This window comes from Poromitra crassiceps (genome assembly GCF_964638095.1).
Source record: "Poromitra crassiceps genome assembly, chromosome: 1".
Taxonomy (NCBI): domain Eukaryota; kingdom Metazoa; phylum Chordata; class Actinopteri; order Beryciformes; family Melamphaidae; genus Poromitra; species Poromitra crassiceps.
Genome location: NC_139623.1, coordinates 121,146,484 through 121,167,531, shown reverse-complemented (window position 1 = coordinate 121,167,531; position 21,048 = coordinate 121,146,484). Strand labels below are relative to the sequence as shown.

At 43.5% G+C, this 21,048-nt stretch overlaps 1 protein-coding gene across 1 annotated transcript in view; it reads left to right on the top strand.

Annotated features, from left to right (window-relative positions):
* stk32a (serine/threonine kinase 32A) overlaps nucleotides 1–21,048 on the top strand; it is a gene marked incomplete at its 3' end in the record, with an annotated part of 261,148 nt that overhangs the window by 139,641 nt on the left and 100,459 nt on the right. Inside the window, exons 4-5 of the mRNA XM_083638850.1 lie at nucleotides 5,011–5,100; nucleotides 15,160–15,263. Coding sequence (XP_083494976.1) covers nucleotides 5,011–5,100; nucleotides 15,160–15,263 — 194 coding nt within the window. The remainder of the gene's footprint in view (nucleotides 1–5,010; nucleotides 5,101–15,159; nucleotides 15,264–21,048) is intronic.

The following is a 21,048-nucleotide window of genomic DNA, read 5'->3' as shown; positions in this document are numbered from 1 at the left end:
TTAGCTGCAACCAGCAGCGCTGGCCCCTGCGTGCGCAGACCCTACACCTTCTTGCTGGTCTTGATTTACTGCTGGTGGGCATCAGATATTCTAGCTTGTTTGCCTGTCTCTGTGCATCGAGCCTGCTGTCTGGGTCTGTGTTTACTGTCAATGGTTGTAGCCTATGCTGCCCTGCGTGCCCCACCCCCCCCCTCCTCCTCCGTGGGAGTGTCTGGTGGCTCTGCTGCGTTTGCTCTGCGTTTGCTCTGCACTGAAAAGTGCCCTGCACCCCGCTTTTTCACAGCATGTCGCCGGCTCCCAGCTGAGAATAATGTAACTTTTCAGAAAGACGCTGGTGTCGGCAACTAAATCATATGGAGGGGCTATCGCAGCGGAGACGGAGGGGCTCAATTGTGGCAGCAGATTGACTGCTGTTCACAGGCACAGCTAACGTTATGCTTCATGCATATCGATGTGATTTCCGTTTCCCCATGACTTCTCTCTTTTTTCCTCGCCTTTCTCTAATCTGGAGAGCACTGTCGCCACCTAATGGGTCGGTAAAATAGGTTATACACATTCAACATGCCCCAAAATTTTACAGGAGATGGATCTGGCTTTGATCCACGTCCCACCGTCAAAAAACGCAATTGACGACTTTAGTCGTCATTGGCACTCAACGTTACTATCCGAATTGACGACTAAAGTCGTCATTGGCACTCAATGAGTTAAGAAAGGCCAAAGCCAACTTCTTTATCAGTGTAATTGAAGGTGCAAAAGGAAACGGTAAAAAAGTATGGCATATCCTAAATAAATTACTAGGTAAACAGAACAAACAGGTAAACGACATCCTGGAATTAAAAGTCAATGACGTTCTGATTAAAGACTGTACTGGCATGTACTTTTAACGATTATTTTTTAAATAGTGTATTTGAAATAACAAAACTCTTTGCCCCCTCTGGTGCTTCACCCAGCCCAACTGTGGATGCCGGGCCCCTCTTTGAGCTGGAGGAAATAACAGAGGAAGAGGTAAGAAAAATCCTTGTGGCGCTGAAACGCTCTAAGGCCAAGGACACCCATGGCCTGTACACAGATTTTATAAAAACGCACTCCGACACTCTAGTAAAACCTATCACCATATTAGTGAATCAATCGATCAGCTTAAAGGAGGTGCCGTCATCCTGGAAGGTGGCCATTGTTACGCCAATTTTTAAATCTGGTAGCAGGGTATCGGTGGCCAACTACAGGCCAATCAGCATCCTACCCACCATATCTAAGGTTGCTGAAAAGTGGGTGTCGAAACTCATGATTAAACATCTGGACAAAGGTCACACCCCACTCCACCCACTACATTGTGGCTTCCGTGCTCATCACTCCACTGAATCAGCTAACTGTGTTTTTTTTGAAAAGGTTAAGTACATGCTGGACAAAAACCCATATGTAGGTGCTGTGTTCCTGGATCTCAGGAAGGCATTTGACACTGTCAACCATCAAGTACTTCTGGCAAAGTTGTCTCACTTCAATTTCTCTGCAGATACTATACAATGGTTTAAGTCCTACTTAACAAACAGAAAACAGTGTGTCATGGTTGATGGCGTCAGATCCCCTTTTCTTGACAACCCAGTCGGTGTGCCACAAGGATCGATCCTTGGGCCATTACTGTTTTCCCTGTACATCAATGACCTGCCGGATATGTGCCCTGACTTCAATGTACAGATGTACGCTGATGACGCGGTAATTTTTGTACATGGTAAAAAAAACGACCTGATCTCTTGTAATCTCACAAATGTCTTAAACAAGGTCCAATACTGGTTGCAAAACACGTGCCTGCTGCTAAATACAAAAAAAAACTGTATGCATGATGTTCAGCAAACGACCAGTTGGCATCACAAGGTCCAATGTGTTTCTGGGGGGGGGAGGAATTGGAATTGGTCTCCCAGTTCAAGTACCTCGGAGTCATCTTGGACTCGAACCTATCCTTAAAGAAACATATCAAAAAAGTGAAACGCACAATTAATTTTAATTTAGTTAATTTTAGACAAATCCGGCCTTTCTTAACAGTTGATGCAGCAAAAACGTATCTTCACTGCATGATATTCTCTCACATTGAATACTGCTTCACAAACTGGTCGTTTGCAGGTGCCACTGTCATAAAACCCATTGAACAGCTTTATCATAGAGCCATCAAGGTATTTGCTAGAAAACCATTGGCATACCACCACTGTAACATTCTGGAACAACATCTCTTTTTGAGCTTGGAAAATGTCAAAGTCTTAAGAAGTGCTTGTTTTATCTACAAATGCCTACATGGACTAGCTCCCCCTCCTGTACTGGAATTCATCCACAAAAATAGAATCATTGGACTTGGCACCAGGTCAGACACCAGAGGTGACTGCAAGGTCCAACGTAGACTGACCACGTTTGGTCAGAACGTCCTGTCTATAAAAGGCAGCCAAACGTGGAACAGTCTCCCCGTCTCCATAAGGGAAAGCCCCACCCTTGCTACTTTTAGAGGTAAACTTAAACAATGGCTGAAGTCCAACCAGTCATGTGACCACAGGTAATGTGTTTCTAGCCTCCAGTATTTTTGTGTATTGCTGTTATGTATTTTTGTAAGTGTATTGCTGCTATGTATTTTTGAGTGTATTGATGCTACTTATGTTTTACGTTTTATATATTCTGTTTCTTGTGTTTTTCTTTTTTTTGTTTCGGGGACAACGGATGGAAATTAGCCTCGTGCTAAATCCAGCAATTTTTACACTCTTATTATGTTCCAGGTGACTGCATCTGCTTCATGGTTTTTGTGTTCATTATTTTTGCACTGTCCCGTCCAAATAAATCAATCAATCAATCAATCCAGTGCCATCATGTGCACTTGGTAGGCACTATAACCCATTGAGCCGCCTCCAGACCGCTAACTGCATGCATCGCTCCTCATACGATAGTGACTCAGTCAGCAAAGCCAGCCAGCGTTTCATGGGTGATGTGCAGGCGACAGCCAAGATCAATGTCATCACAAGTGATGTACAAAACTTTCACAATAGAGCTCAACAGGCACGTGACTTTACCGGAAGTAAGTTCCGCATCCATTTTCTCCATAGACATTTCGATAAATCCAAATATAACGAGTTTTAAGGCTCGAACCAACCCAGAGTCTTCCAGAGAATCGTGAGTGACCATAAAACATTCGGTTTAAGCGAGAACAAAAAATAGCACGTGCCTGTTGAGCTCTATATATATCATGTCTCATGGCACAGTAAAATAAAATAAAAAAAATGCAGGGGGCGGGGTGGGGGTTCATGTTAAATTAGGTTTGAGACTGTTCCTGCCTGAATAGTTGGAACTGTTCCTGCCTGCTGACTTTCCTGATATCAGACTGTTCCTGCCTGAATAGGTTGGGACTGTTCCTGCCTGCTGACTTGCCTGACTGTTCCTGCCTGCTGACTTGCCTGACTGTTCCTGCCTGCTGACTTGCCTGACTGTTCCTGCCTGCTGACTTGCCTGACTGTTCCTGCCTGCTGACTTGCCTGACTGTTCCTGCCTGCTGACTTGCCTGACTGTTTCTGCCTGCTGACTTGCCTGATATCAGACTGTTCCTGCCTGGCTTGCCTGATATCAGACAACTTGTTACACTAAATTTCCATCGTCAGTCTGACACTGCCTCCACTCTAACTGATTCACGTGGGGGAGGGCGATTTGCTAGCGAGCCAATGAATGGTGTTCGTCCCATCCGTGGCGCTGATTGGCTAATCACTAGTCATCCCCCGGAGCGATAATTTTTCAACAGAGAAAGCACTGTTTCATGTCAGGATGCCGGACCAGAGGAGTGGCCGGACTGAACGGTCTGGACCAGGGCCTGCTACTGTCTTACACAGCTGCCCTCAATCTGTCTGCAGCACAGATATGGGGCAGCATATCGTTAAATATGAAAAGATGAAAGTCACTCAGCTCTTAAGCTCCACTTTAATTCTGAATGGAGCTGTCAGTCCTGCTGGACCTTTGTCAGGGGTTTCAGAGTGTTTTTAACAATGGTCGTCTTATGAATAAACTAGTGCCACTCCATCTTGTCCTATGCACAGCTGCCCTCATCTCACAGACAGCTACCTTTCAAACTGTGAAGAAGTGAGAGTGGAAAGTGGAGGAAAAGAGATTTGTGGGCTAAAACTTTAATCATGGGAATAGGATAAAGGAGGGGATGGGGGCTAAATGAAGGGCGATAGAGAGAATTAACGGGGTGGGAAAGAGGGAGAAAAGAGAGATATTGAAGAGGGAGAGAAGGAAGGAGGCGAACGGTAGTGTTCTGGCAGGTTTCTTATCTTTAAGGCCCAGTTTCTCTGTGTAAACAAACACTCTTGGACTGCCAGCTCCTGCCTGCTTTATATTCACACACCGTTATCTGTGTGTGTGTGTGTGTGTGTGTGTGTGTGTGTGTGTGTGTGTGTGTGCGTGCGTGTGTGCGCGTGCATGCACGCATGTCCAAGATATCTTTTTGGCCATGCATTCTTAATGTGTACAGTATGTGTGTCCAGTTGTACACACATGCGGATAGGAGATGTGTGTGTGTGCGCACGTGTGTGTGTGTGTGTGTGTGTGTGTGTGTGTGTGTGTGTGTGTGTGTGTGTGTGTGTGTATGTATGTCTGCGCGTGTGGTCTTATGTGTGTAGGGGTACTGAGGACAGCCATTCAACCGAACAATTGCTCTGCGGCAAAAATTATCTCTCTTGCTCTCTCACTCAATCTTACACACACATGCCGTGCAGGCGTGCACGCACACACGCACACACACACATACACACACACAGCTCATTAATGTGCGCTTAGTGTGCATAGCAAAGACTCGGGCCGTCCTGCAGCAAAGGGAACCAGGTCACTGGTTTGACTTTGGAAAGCACTTGGGTTGCCACTCTCACTAAAACACTACAAAATCCCCCAGTCTGTCACAATACAGATCATTTGATCAATGAGGCCTCAGATGTGATACTGTTGGTCTGTGTCACCCTGAGGTAAGGCAATCTCTCTGTTCTTGTTCTCCAGGACACGTCCATCTGACCGACTTCAACATCGCAGCCATCGTAAAAGACGACCTGAAAGCCACATCTATTGCTGGGACCAAGCCTTACATGGGTAAGCAAAGCCCCTTTCACCCTAGGGCTTAGTCCCCGTGAAACAATTATCATGATACTCAGCATTTAACCAATATATATGGCTTTGAGGTGGTGTGTAAATGATTCTGGTCAGAATCTCCACATTCGGGACTAAATTGTTAGAATTGTGGGTTCAAACCTGCTTTTTCTTCTTTTTTTGGCCCTCCAAAATGGCCGATGTGGTTGTCTGTTACGTCACGGCCAACTCCCCCCTTTCCCACTCATGTGAAAAAATAAATGTGAAAACTTTGTAACAGTCATAATATACCGGGAGCCAGCCCCATATGGGGGAAACATACTGTAGGGAAGTATAGCAAGATAAGATAAGATAAGATTGTGTGGCTTGTTGCAATTCTATTTTAAAATTTCACCCCCAAAAGACAAAAAAGAAAAGAAAAAAGAAAAAACTGTCCGCTTGACAAATTCTCATGAAACGTTTTATGTTTTATGCTTTATGTCAATATCACTCTCTCACTTGTATAGAAAACTGTTCATAAAGTTCATAAACTTCAATTTGAGTCCAAGATGACCTCACTATACCTCAAATCACATGAAACTACTATAATTTCCACTGGCTTTCCAGGTGATATGTGAAAATGATTTTCACTTTTTCAAAAAGCATAAAACTTGGTAGATTTGTACAGTTTGGGGCTCTGAACATTTTCAGAAAGGGAGCCATCGCAAAAATGCCTTGTGGTGTCCATGGCAGCCATTTTACTTTCCGCCATGACCAAATTATGTATTTTGCATCATATCTCCTGAACCACACATGATCACACATAAAAAGTGATGTCTACCCCTATGTTTTGATGGTCAATGATTACAATGAAACTATAAATAACATCGGTAACACTTTATAATAACGTTCAGTAGTAAATCATTTATAAGCTATTAATTAATGATGAACTAATCATTTACAAAACATTTGTAAATGATTAATAAGTGCTATGTAAATATATAAAAAATGTGTTGTAAGTCATCTATAAACTTTCAGTAAATCATGAAATTATCATAAATAAAACGTTAGTAAATTGTTAATAATTAATCAATATTCTATCCAAAGTTTTTATATTCCAACCATTATCTCTATAAACATTTATTAATTATGAACAAATGATGAGCAAATCATTAGTAAATTATTTAGAAGTAATTAGTTGATAGATTATAAATCACTTCTAAGTCAGTTTTTATATTGCAACTTCTGTTTATCAGTATCTCGCCACTTACACATTTGTTAATCATGAACAAATGATGAACAAATCATTAGTAAATGATCTGCATATAATTTGTGGATGTCTCATTAATTACTTGTAAGGTAGCCTGTTAAAAGCCTCAAAACAATGATACTGTACCGGTTATGACCTGTTAATGAAGCTTCTCCCATGCGGGTGAACAGGGACTGACTCCATGTATCCCCAGGCCGACCGAAGCAGTCAGCACTTAGAAGCACTGCAGCACAAACTACAAAGTTTTGCCCAACTGTAATAAATGATGTGTAAATAATTTACAACTCACTTATAACGCTTCCTCAACGGTTACAAATGATTTGTACATGTATACAAATCATTTATAAAGCTTTCTGTATCCCCTAATCTAAAGTGTAAACAATTCATCACTCATAAATGTGTTACATATAATCTGTAGATCTTCCTAAACGGTTACAAATGATTTGTACATGTATACAAATCATTTGTAAAGCTTTCTTTATCCCCTAATCTAAAGTGTAAACAATTCATCACTCATAAATGTGTTACATATAATCTGTAGATCTTCCTAAACGGTTACAAATGATTTGTACATGTATACAAATCATTTATAAAGCTTTATTTATCCCCTAATCTAAAGTGTAAACAATTCATCACTCATAAATGTGTTACATATCATCTGTAGTTCTTCCTCAACGGTTACAAATGATTTGTACATGTATACAAATCATTTATAAAGCTTTCTTTATCCCCTAATCTAAAGTGTAAACAATTCATCACTCATAAATGTGTTACATATAATCTGTAGATCTTCCTCACCTGTTACAAATGATTAATGGACCCCAGGCCCCAGCAGAATACATCTATATTGTGCAGCTTTTACTAAATGTTTTTTTTTATTGGATCATTAAAATACAGCATTCAATTACAAAAAGGGGTAATATACCAAAAAATCAAGGTCTGGGGGGAAATAAATACTTTTTTCAATCGAAAATGTGTGGAACCATGATTTACAAATTGAAAACACAATAATTACAACAATAAAACAGTGTCAGTGTCTCTAAACCTTAGGAGAAAGCCTACATATTCTCCATATAGCTTTGTTGTCAAATTATAGGACACCATACTGTACGGATATATTTACAGATGATGACTTATAAACTAGAAGTGCACAAATGGAAAATAAGCAAAGAAAAAGGTGTTCATTTAGTATCTCAGCAACATGTACAATACATATTGTATCGATGAAACTGGTTGTTGAAATCATCCAAAGTCCACTCCACAGGCAGGCAGATCTTGAGACGGACGTCCCTGTGTTTGTTTCCCCTGCCACCACAGCCAGCGGTTCGTCTGCCTGATAAAGAAAATTATGTTACAATGGTCATGGCAGATGGAGGAGACTACCGTCTCACTGTAGCAAGGCACACAAGCAAGCATTTATTTCTGAAACAAAATATTTTCGCGGCCACAAGATTGAGCGAAAAAAGGTGCGTTTGTGTAAACTATTCAGATTTCTCTGAATGGCGAGGGACGCTAACTGCTGCTTTCTGCCATTTTAGCGAGTCCCATTCTAATAACTTGCTCGCAATAAATAACTAATTGGCTTTGCTCTAGACATGTTTGCAAAAACTGCTGTAATACTAGCTTGGTTTGACAGTGGTGTTTATCTACTCCTCCTGATGGCTAGCTCGGCTAACGCTAACCTAGCTACGCTAGCCGTGGCCAGCTATCGATCTAAGTTAGCCATTAGGACACATTTTTATTAGCAAACACCATAATCATACTAAAGTTATCATGCGGGTGTTAGCAACCCCCGTCAGAGTCAAGGAGGCAGGAGACTTACTTTGGTACAGGCTTAATAATTCACAGCTTCCCAGCAACTCTCAGCATGGACGTCAGTCATGAGCACAACAACACAGTTCCGGCTGGAAACATGCATGCACTTCAGTTCCTAGTCAGACATCAACATCACTCTAAAAACCAGAATCGCCACAGTATCGTCTCTGATTTAATTTCAGTAGGTGGCTGGAAAGTGGCACGGTTGATATTGTACTTACATTGCTGCTGTGTTTACAGTTTGCAGACCGCTGCCATATTGGATCTGCGCTGCAGAGGCAGCTTGCGTGTGTGCGTTCCCGTGAACGATGTAGGGAGGGGAGGGGGGACTCCTCCAAACGGAACATCACTGAATGCAGCTTCAATGAGACATCCACAACTTATATGGAGATCATTTACTAATTATTTGTTCATCATTTGTTCATGATTAATAAATGTTTATAGAGATAATGGTTGGAATATAAAAACTTCATAGTATATTGATTAATTATGAACAATTTACAATTTACGTTTTATTTATGATCATTTCATGATTTACTGAAAGTTTATAGATGACTTACAACACGTTTTTAATATGTTTACATAGCACTTATTAATCATCTACAAATGTTTTGTAAATGATTAGTTCATCATTAGTTCATCATTAATTAATAGCTTATAAATGATTTACTACTGAACGTTATTATAAAGTGTTACCATAACATCATAAACTGTTCAGGTAAATAGTTAATGGTGAATTCAATTACATTCATTGTGGGGAGGAAATCACAGTATCTGAGAATTTGCCAGCCTATAGAGCCCTATTGTGCCCTGTTGTGCTGCCTTCTTGGCCAGGTCACCTTTGTGAAAGAGATCATTGATCTCAACGGGTTTTTAACCTGGTTAAATAAAGGATAAATAAAAATAAAAATAAATGTGAACCCGGAAATGTTGAGTACCCTCAATGTTTATGTTAGAAATGTACAGTATGGGTGCCCCAGCATTTAGAAACTGCTGGATGCAGTTTTTGTTTTTCGATTTTGTTCTTCATATCATGCAAGATGCAATACTGACAAGACATCGTTCATTCAGCATTAAGTTTGAAAGAGACCACAATGGAAATAAGTTTGACAAATGTTTTGTGTCATCCTGATGAATTATTTTGTACTGTATGCTTGTGGTGTACTGCATTTTTTTTTTTTTTATCAAATCAAATAAATTCATCCATCCATTCATTCATTCATTCATTCATTCATTCATAAAATAATAATATAAAAAGTATCCACTGTAACATTGTCACTATAGCCTCCATGCTGCGTTCTACTGTTTTTCGGCATGTTCGTGACGTTGAACGTGACACACCGGGAGGAAGAAAAAAAATCAGAAAGGCAAACTGGTCTACTGGCAATGGGAAGGAGTCAATCGCCTATTTTAGCAGGTTTACATGTGTTTAAAAAAATCTGCATAATGTGCACTACTTTTGGTGTAAAAAGCGTGTAGCCTACATGAATGTTTGATTAATACTACAGTCGGCAACTTTGCACATTGTCGACTCCTAATGACAATGAGAGGAAACCGGTAAAAAAAAATCTGAGCTTCAATACCCAGAAATCCTGGTGGTACGTGTCGTGAGGTCAGTATACTCAACTGCACACAGCACGCCCACAACCCAGCTGGTCTGTGATCACAGTTTCTACCAAAGGAGAAGTGATGGGAGAGGTTAAAGATCTAACATCTTTCGGACTCACTGCTGTAGGAGACAGTTTGTATCCAAACACAATCCCATCCAATTTTTTCTTTTTCCAAACAGAAAAGTGTCTTTGGTGTGTTTCTTATTGAGGCCTATTTGTTTGCTTTTGATGTGTCAGACTTAAAAAGGGCGATCGTGGTTTTAGCATTTCAGAGCCGTTGAGTTGCAACATTACACTTCAGAGCTGCAGTCATCTCTCCCATGACTCTGACTCTGAAGTTCAGTAGCAGCAGATCGATGCCATCCATCCCCAACAGATCAGCTAGGAGCCAACAGCATTTCAGGATATGAGTGACAAGGCCATGTGTGTGTGTGTGTGTGTGTGTGTGTGTGTGTGTGTGTGTGTGTGTGTGTGTGTGTGTGTGTGTGTGTGTCTTGTGTGTGTGTGTGCGTGCGTGTGTGTGTGTGCATGTGGGTGCGTGTGCATGTGTGTGTGTGTGCATGCAGGCGCAGACTGCATAATCAGGCACGTCGGGCCTGGCCTTGCCTGGCCTGCAAAAAAAACAAAAAAAACAAAAAAAATGGTGCCTGCAGTCAGGCCACTCACTGAACAGTAGGCCAGGCGCCGCCTACTGGTTTACTAGTGGTTTTATTACTTTATTAGTTAGTACCTGAAGTAATTATTACACTTCAGGGTTAAAGTGGGTGCATCTCATTGTAAAATTGGACTCAGAAGCTCGGAACCATGAAAATATGCACAGAGCCACCCTGATGTCACGCATTCATTTCTGAGCCCTGTACTACGAAACTAGTTCAACAGATCCGCGATAAGTCCCTTTGATCTGGTTTGACTGAACAGGATCAAAGCTATCTAGTTAACTGATACTACGACGCTGGTTTTCTACTGTGTAAGTGGACCTGGGATCTGCCTGTGCACGCGCACGTTTTTCGCTCGTGCACAGGCGCGCGTCCACGCGAAAGAGGTGCGCCAGCCAATCACATTATGAACAGCTGAGTTGATCCACGCCCACACCCATTTCCACACCCATTTCCTAATTGAATGAAAAAGCGCAGCCACAGTGGGATCAGAGATTTTAGCGGATATTTAATGTAACCTATGGCAGAATGAAAATCCGCGTTGGATATAGTTGGGGGAAGGACTGTCTAAAGCTGCCGCTTGTATTCACATCAGTCATTTGATTTATTTTGATCAGCGATTTCTGTCTCCTACAGCTTTGTGCGAGTGTAAATGTACATTAAATGTGTAATCTCAGTCTATAAATTTCCACAATCTGTAAGCCTATTTAGACCATAGATTTAGAAAGCATGCTCAATGAATAATGATCTCTATCACTCATTATGTGTGTGTGGTTGCACTGATCGAATAATTCATATATAGGCTATAATAATGATATCCTAATATAAAAGAGAAAACTGCTGGACTGAATTAAGACGATGCGGGCATACTTTTCATTGATAAAAACTAGCCTATTTTTGCTCATATATTGGCATACAGCCTACAGGACACAGTTCCAGCTGAAACATGCAAGAAGCCTGCATATTTAGTATTGGGGCTATCCCATATTTATCCCATCTATAGGCTTTTCTGGCATGTAGGAGAATATCACCCTCACTCCATTTGAGGCTCCGTTTAGCCTATGATATGCGCTGCGGTGATTAATAGTGATCATATTTCTCCACGCATAGTTGAGCTGTTAAGACATAAAGTGGTAAGTAGGCTTAATTTAATTATGTAGCCTACAGAGCCACAAATGTTTTTCTTGTTATATTCTCAGTTGACTGCAATCTATTTTTCATATGGCGATCTTATATGAACGGTGAGTGACTCCAGAGAGCCGATTATATGGGTCTGTCATGGATTTTGATCTTATCCTCTGAAGCTAACCTGGTCGCGACCAGGTTAGCTTTGCAGCGTCAGTTGCCATGGTGATTGAAAGTTAACTTGCTTTGTAGTACGGCTAAACCAAGGTTTAAACTCAAACTTACTCGGATAAGGCATTAAACTAGCTTCGTAGTACAGGCTACTGGACTCTTGTGTTGGAGCCTTGAGTTTTGCATTGCTCAACACTTGGCTATAGGCTATAGAGACTAAAACCATTGTTGGCCTAATTTTTCAGAAACAAAGGTTGGGTCTTGAGCAGAACACACTACCATGTCTTTAATGTTAGGGGCTTGCTTAAACAGGAAGATGTTTAATGAAACTGGGAATATGTCAATGTTTATTATTATTGTTATTGTTATGACGTGTAGTTCTTAAGCCTGTGGAGAATAACGCAGTATGCACGATCTGATCACTCTTCCTTAAATAAAGTTTGCTGTGAAGCGTTTGTACAGAGGCATGTTTTTGGTTTTACTTCTTCATATTATACTTGCAGTTATCTAGGCAATGTTTATATTAATGAACAAATAGGTAACATGTATCATCGCGTTAGCATTATATTCACTAAATCTGGCTTCAAACGACCCAAATTGGGCTTCCAACGGCCCAAATCTGGCTTCAAACGACCCAAATTGGGCTTCAAACGACCCAAATTGGGCTCCAAACGGCCCAAATCTGGCTTCAAATGACCCAAATTGGGCTTCAAACGGCCCAAATTGGGCTTCAAATGGCCCAAATCTGGCTTCAAACGACCCAAATTGGGCTTCAAACGGCCCAAATTCAAACGGCCTGGCCTGCTTGGTATCTAATGCCCGGCCTGAATTATGATCCCAGTCCGCCCCTGTGTGCATGCATGCATGTGGGTGTGTGTGTGTGTGTGTGTGTGTGTGTGTGTGTGTGTGTGTGTGTGTGTGTGTGTGTGTGTGTGTGTGTGTGTTTGTGTAACTCATTTCCACGGGGAAGCAGAAATCTCTCTCCAATTCAAAGTTTTCCATAGCTCATTTCTCCCTGAAAAAAGCAATCTTTTATTGCAAAGGCATTCAGAGTCTACACAGACAAGTTATTTATACTTAACGTATTAAAGGTGGGATTTGTTGCATTTATAAAGTCATTCTTATTTCTTAATAATCCCCAGGATAGTTTTAGTGCAGGATATATCTATATCTATAAAGGTGTCTGCTGTACTGTAAGTGCCTGGACAGTACTGTAAACCTCAGTCTCCACCATAATGTGTGTTTACTTGGCTACCCTTCACTATTCAATGTACCTCTGTACCAGTGGTGTAGTCTACCTTTTTTCAGAGGGTATACTGACTCTGACTCTGACTCTTGGGTGCTGTGTGTGAACGTAGGGTAACACACAGAGCGCACAGGGTGAATTTTATGAATGGAAATTGAAAACGATACGTATAACGCATTTCCCAGTGCGCATACGCAAATCTGAGTCATTTCGCAGTGTGTATACGGCGTATACCTGCGTATCACGTAGACTACACCACTGCTCTGTACGGAAAGGGCTTTTACTGACACATAGACAGCAGCTTTCCTTTCCCAAACATCCATAAAAATAAAAATAAATTAATAAAATTGCCCCTGAAAATAACCACAACCCTAAAAATAAGATCACGGGGACAAAAAAAAAAAATCCCTCTTGAAAATAAATAAACTAGAGGGCACTTGCTAGAGTGCCTTTCTACAAAGTTTTGTGATGTCTCCATGTGGGTGAGGATGTGGACTTGGTGCACTCATACTTGTAGGCACTACAAGTACCTGTGAGTGCACTTGGACAATAAACTGGACTGGAGCAGGAACACCAGGGCCATATTATACAAGAAGGACCAGAGCCGACTGTACTTAAGGACTCAGGTCCTTTGACCTGCATGGACCCATGCTTAATGCGTTCCATCAGTCGTGCCCTCTTCTTTACAGCTGTGTGCTGGGGCAGCAGCATAAAAGCTGCAGACACTAACAGACTAGACAAGCTGCTGAGGAGGGCAGGGTCTGTCTTGGGGACCAGCCTGGAGCCTGTGAGTACGGTGGCTGAGAGGAGAATGTTGTCCAAAATGCTGGCATCATGGACAACGCTTCTCACCCGCACCGGTGCCCACCTTGTGTGTGTGTGACATCACTGATCAGTCTTGTCACAATGCCTCCTTGTGTGTGCGTGTGTGTGTGCACCCTTATGACATCACTTTTGACATAATCACTGATTACATCATCACTGATGACATCACATCATTAGCTAATTAGCCTAATTAAAAAATCAGTCTCCATCAGGTCACCCACACGGGTACCCTTTACACACCCTGAAGGTTTCAGCCCGATCGCAATTAAAATGGCATACTGTAAATGTCGCCGAACACAGAACCCAGGGATTAATAAAAGTACCTACCACTTGAATGGATTTGGAAGTTAGGCACCTTTTTGTGATAGGCCATGCCCACCATGCATCCTTTTGGCTTGTGGGCATGGAAAGTTAATCAATTCTAAGTTGACCCATGACCTACAGTACTTTCGTACAAAGTTTTGTGTAAATCCGTTCATAACTTTTTGAGATATCCTGTGACAAACAGTCAGACAGACAGACAGACAGACAGACAGACAGACAAACAGTCAGACAGACAGACAGACAGACAGACAGACAGACAGACAGACAGACAAACAGTCAGACAGACAGACAGACAGACAGACAGACAGACAGACAGAGAGACAGTCAGACAAACAAACAACAAACAAACAGTCAATCAGACAAACAGTCAGTCAGACAGACAGACAAACAAACAAACGGACGGACGGACGCACAGACAGACAGACAAACAAAACATGACCTCTGGCTAACGGGAATACATTTCTAACCCTGGGAAAATACCAGTGTGTATATCAATTATCAATCAGCATAACTCCTTTTAATGTTGTGCTAGACAGCTCCTCTGTATCTACAATGTATGGTCAGGTTCCAAACCTCACACCGCACCCTCCGCTCCTCCACCAGTGCAGGACGCCTTGCCCCTCTTCTGCTATGTTGACTCAAAAGTCGCTCATCCCGATCACGACTCTTCTCGTCCCTGGTGCCACAATGGTGGAAACGAGCTCCTGCCTTCAGTCAGCACAGTTGAATCACTGCCCATCTTTCGACTAAAGACTAAAAACACACCTTTTCAGGCTCCACCTGGGCCCATCTTCAACTAACATCTCTCTCTTTCTACAAAAAATAATAATAATCCTTCTCAATCTACTTTCTACAGGTGCTACTCTCTACTGGTTGATTTCTCTACTGTTGACAAAATGTGTTATTGTAAGTCGCTTTGGATAAAAGCGTCTGCCAAATGACGTAATGTAATGTAATGTAATGTAATGTAATGTAATGTATGACTCATTTTGTGAGAGTAGGCGTGGTCGATGACGATGTCTCATTGTGCCTGTCTCTCAGCTCCGGAGCTTTTCCAGCCGTTTGAGGGCTCGCATCCTGGCTACTCCTTCTCTGTGGACTGGTGGTCACTGGGCATCACAGCCTACGAGTTGCTAAGAGGACAGGTACCTCACACGCACATACACACACAAACACACACACGCATTTGGAGTCCCTTCGGAAAAAAAATTGACCTTTTTTGGACGTATTTTAGCCATATTTAGAGGCTGTTTGAAGTTATATCCCCCCTCAGATTCAATGGGCATGACCCTCTGCATCCATTGTTCTCCCCCTTTTTAAATCCTTATTTATCTAAGAAAGACCTACCTTCTTCTTCTCCTCTCTTCACCAGTACAGTCTTCACCACACCAATGATGTCCTGTAAAAACAACACAACAAAACATCTTGGCCTCTATCTTCCCAAAAGCGCTAATTTTGGGTTTGCGCTCGTTTAACGCCGTGCGCTATGCAAATTGGAGGCGGACACAAGCGCATGTCTGTGATAATTGTACTGGGCATTGGCTGCCCCATGCCAAAGCAGGAGTTTCAGCGCTAAAATGTGGGATAGATGGCGTTACCCTATCATCAGCAGCGCGCAATTACTTTGCGCTAAGAGCTTTGAAAAGGACCTCTTACGCGCAAATACCTCTCTGCGCTGGGCGCTCTGCACGGAGATTACGGCTGCGCTCCCAGCGCAGAGAGGTATTTGCGGAGTGGAAAGTGGAATTCCTTTTGGATATGTCATTAAGCACAGCCTTGCCATGCCAAGACATCAAATTATGCTGCTAAAACTGGGTATTAGCAGATAATTCAGTGAGGCAATCAACTATAACTCACTGAGAAACTTTTATCACATGCAAAGAGGGAAATTAATTGAGAAAACTTGTGGGACAATGGACATAGGCTATTTACCTTCATAACCCGAAGGGTCATTGGCACCACAGACGATCTGTCAATAAGCTCCCTCTGTCCTCGCACGAGTGACACTCTATTACACATCGAGAGAATTACAGCATTGCATGCCTCGGCGAGGCAACCTCGCGCAAACAACCATTGCGAGACGGGAGTCTGATTGGTTTTGATTGACGTAATGCACAGCATTGCCTGGCCACGCCTGTGAATAATTCTGGTAGTTAAGACCGCCCAAATCCCGTTTGCGCAGGCATTTTGGGGCGCAGATGATTTTTGGCAGAATTGGCACGGCTCTAATTTGCGCTTGCGACAGGTGCCGTGAACGTTTCCGCATGCCCGCCGAGAATTGCATCCCCAACATATTTCGGGGCTGTTTTAACTTAGAAATCAGGGAGGTCACGTCTACCAGACAATTATATCACTTTGAAACTGTTGAGTGTATACGAAACAATGTATATACAAAGTAATGTTTAATGCTCTGTATGACATCATCACGTGCCTGCGTGCACACGTTCTTTGTGACCTACGTATGAGCATGCGCAGAATAAACTTTCTCTCTTCCTGGCCAAGCATCTGACGAGTAGTCCACGTTTTCTGTTCTCTCCGTCAATATAGAAGAATAACCACCGTGGTTTCACTACACGTGAATATGTCTAACTTAACAGAAACAGTTACATTTCTGTATAAATCATTAAGTTACTTAATCATCAAGTAGCTCCCGTGAGGTGGGGATGGGTTTTTTTGCTGCTCGGCGGGGGAGCAAAACTCGGCAGAACACCTGGCGGGACGGCGCAAGGCGGAATGCTATCGTCCGTGCCTTAAGGCAAGCGCAAACAGTGTGCAAAGCGCTATTTAGGGATAGCGCCTGTCGGAAGATAGAGGCCATTCTGTTCAACAAATGCACCCACTGTGAAATCTTATTTTCATAAACAATATGATCTCTGTAGGGTAAGATTGTACTTTATTGTCCATTCATTTGGAAGATTATTGGTTGTCATCATTTACCTTGGATTTCAAGCAGGTTCTCTGATAGTTGAATTTAGGATGGTCATCTTATCTTGTGTTACTAAAGTGACACACAAGACAATAAGAGGTCAATTGTGGAGACACAAAAACAAACAAAATACTGTTAAAAATGTTTACCTTTTATCTTTGGCTTTGGCTCATCCTCTCATTCTCTTTGTGAATCTCCACTCACACAGCCTCCGGTCTCCACTCGTAAAGCCTCCGCTCTCCACTCGTACAGCCTCTGGTCTCCACTCGTAAAGCCTCTGGTCTCCACTCGTAAAGCCTCTGGTCTCCACTCACACAGCCTCTGGTCTCCACTCGTAAAGCCTCTGGTCTCCACTCGTAAAGCCTCTGGTCTCCACTCGTAAAGCCTCTGGTCTCCACTCGTAAAGCCTCTGGTCTCCACTCACACAGCCTCTGGTCTCCACTCGTACAGCCTCTGGTCTCCACTCGTAAAGCCTCTGGTCTCCACTCGTAAAGCCTCTGGTCTCCACTCACACAGCCTCTGGTCTCCACTCGTAAAGCCTCTGGTCTCCACTCGTAAAGCCTCCGGTCTCCACTCGTACAGCCTCCGCTCTCCACTCGTACAGCCTCCGGTCTCCACTCGTACAGCCTCCGGTCTCCACTCGCATAGGCTCCGGTCTCCACTCGTACAGCCTCCGGTCTCCACTCGCATAGGCTCCGGTCTCCACTCGTACAGCCTCCGGTCTCCACTCGTACAGCCTCCGGTCTCCACTCGTACAGCCTCCGGTCTCCACTCGCATAGGCTCCGGTCTCCACTCGTACAGCCTCCGGTCTCCACTCGCATAGGCTCCGGTCTCCACTCGTACAGCCTCCGGTCTCCACTCGCACAGCCTCCGGTCTCCACTCGTACAGCCTCTGGTCTCCACTCGTACAGCCTCCGGTCTCCACTCGTACAGCCTCTGGTCTCCACTCGTACAGCCTCCGGTCTCCACTCGTACAGCCTCCGCTCTCCACTCGCACAGCCTCCGGTCTCCACTCACACAGCCTCCGGTCTCCACTCGCACAGCCTCCATCTCCACTCGCACAGCCTCCATCTCCACTCGCACAGCCTCCATCTCCACTCGCACAGCCTCCGGTCTCCACTCGTACAGCCTCTGGTCTCCACTCGCACAGCCTCCATCTCCACTCACACAGCCTCCATCTCCACTCGCACAGCCTCCGGTCTCCACTCGCACAGCCTCCATCTCCACTCGCACAGCCTCCGGTCTCCACTCGCACAGCCTCCATCTCCACTCGCACAGCCTCTGGTCTCCACTCGCACAGCCTCCGGTCTCCACTCGTACAGCCTCCGGTCTCCACTCGCACAGCCTCCGTCTCCACTCGTACAGCCTCCAGTACCCACCCCTCGAATCCCGACGATCACTTCCTATCCCTATCCACCTTATTTTTGAATGCCCCACTGTAAAATAATTATGGGTACAAGGTCCGGTTTAACGTGACTTGATTGTTGCAGCTTGCGCATTTCCTCGTTACCTCGATTACACCGGAAGAAGCACCCATAAGGCATCATGGGAACTAGAAATAAGGTGGATAGCTACAGCTCTTTAACCACTAAACTCACTAAACATCCATGTCTGACCTACTGACTGACTGAGTCACCAAGTGACTGACTGCCTGAGCGACTGCCTTGACTCTTCCATCCCCTGACCCCAGCGGGGCTGCTGGCCCAGTGCCGTGGTAAGGAAACACAAGCACAACCTCCATATATTTCCATTTTAAATCCAAGCTGACCTTATTGGGGAAGATGTTTAAATGTTAGTCATGGTGTGGAAGACACATAGCTGCAGGAGAAGTAGAAATACAATTACAGCTATCTTTAGGGCCATGTAATTGGAATTGAATTTTCTCCTTGCTGGGGCCCATCTGCCCCATCTGGAGGAATTCAATTCTAATGTCACGGATATAAACATCCTAAGGTAAATCGGTCACAGGACTTAATGTTTTCACCCCGTCACTTTACTACATCAGACCGTGTCTCAGAGCCGACACAGAGCCGCTCCTTCAGGGACGAGGCTTCGGGCTCGAGCAGCAGAATTTCCTCTCAGATTTCAGGATGATGGATTTCTCATCTAAAGTAACGTCCTACTGTAACTGCAGTGACGAGGACGTCCGACACCTGAAAGTGAGCCGGATATGTCATGTGATGTCTTCCTCAACCCCGTTTCTTCCTCTTTTCTGATCCATCAAAGCGTTCTGTGATACCCTGAGATTTGCTTTCACCTCAAAACTTTCTTCTACCCCTTCTGAACTGAAGTGAACTGAATTCAGAACTAGCCGGTTCGATGTTAGTGCAGAATTATTTGGCTGTTGGAAAACACTGCATCAGAGAGCTAGTGCAAGGATGCCTATATGGTTTGATGGGTTTTTGAAGGTTGATACTGATGCCGATTTTTGTATTGAAGCTGTATTAGTTTTTAGTTTTCTTTTTCTCGTTTTGCGACAGACTCTCTCTCCTATACTGCATTTTGCCCCTTCACACCCCTCTCCCAACAGGCAATGATGCCCTGCTTGGCCTGACCACCAGGGGCAGCATTTAGCCCCTTCACAGCCCTCTCGCAAAAGCCGTGATGCCCTGCTGGGCCTGACCACAAGGGGCAACATTTAGCCCCTTCACAGCCCTCTCCCACCAGACATGATGCCCTGCTGGGCCTGACCACCAGGGGCATATACAGCTCTGAGCAGCTCAGCATCTCTCTAGAACCACACATTAATCACTGACTGTCACTTTGCTTGTCCTCCTCCCACATCCCGGAAAAGGAAAAGAAAAAATTATTGTAATATTTGACTCATTTTGGACATCCACTTCCGAAAGAACTGATTTGGACATTAATTGCGGAATACCATTTCTAACATGCAACAGGAGATGGTTGACACACGCACGCACACACACACACACACACGCATGCACGCACGCACGCACGCACGCATGCACACACACACAATCTGCCTCTCCCTCTCCCTTCCTCTCTCTCTTCACTGTGAAGTAGAAATTGCATAAAAATATTAATCAGAGAGAATATTTGTACATTTTATGACTCTGCTCCTGTTACACTCATTTGGAACCCAACCAGAGAAAGACAGACAGAGAGAAATAATCACATTTTAAAAGCCCTTTATTAACTCACTCCACCATATAAAGTACATTAAATGCAAACCTAACCCTCCCCCCAAATAAATGAATAAATAAACAAACAAACAAACAAACAAACAAATAAATTAAAAAACGGAAAGCCAATGAGGCATCATCCCCCCCCCCCCCCCCCCCAAAGCCGTCCTGAAGGCCTCTAGGTTGCCCACCAGTCTGTAATGCTCCACCCTGAGGCAAGCCACAAGCACTTCCTTCATCCCAAGACATTTGCTTCCTCAGACAGACGGACAGACAGACAGACAGACAGAATGACTGACAGACAGACAGACAGAAAGAGAAAGAGAGAGAGGGAAGGACTCATCCTTGGTGAAGCAAGCATGCTGCAATAGCTGGGTCTTGGCATGCTTCAATTAATTTACCAATAGGAATCTGAATAAGGTCACACACAAACACACACTCGCGCGCGCATGCACGCATGCACACACACACACACACACACACACACACACACACACACACAACACACACTTTTGTTTTTTAACACATTCACTGCCAGCCGTTTTTCAATACTGTAGTTAGCTTCTGCCAAGGTTTTTTTTTGAGGATTCTGGCTCATCTTTCAAGAGCCGAGGATTCGTTTCTGTTAGGATTTTGTGAACACACAATATCTCAAAAGAACTAATATAATGTGTGCTTTCTCTGTCTAAAATAGTTAGTTTGTAGAGTTAGTAGTTATGTAAGCATTAGCAGTTGAATACAGCATGGTTTCAGCGTCTGAAAATTTATTCTGAGATAAACGGCTTTTTGTGAAATTCGATAGAACAGTCACTTTAACCATTCATTTTTGGCATCAGTAAGACGTCAGACATCTAAACAAT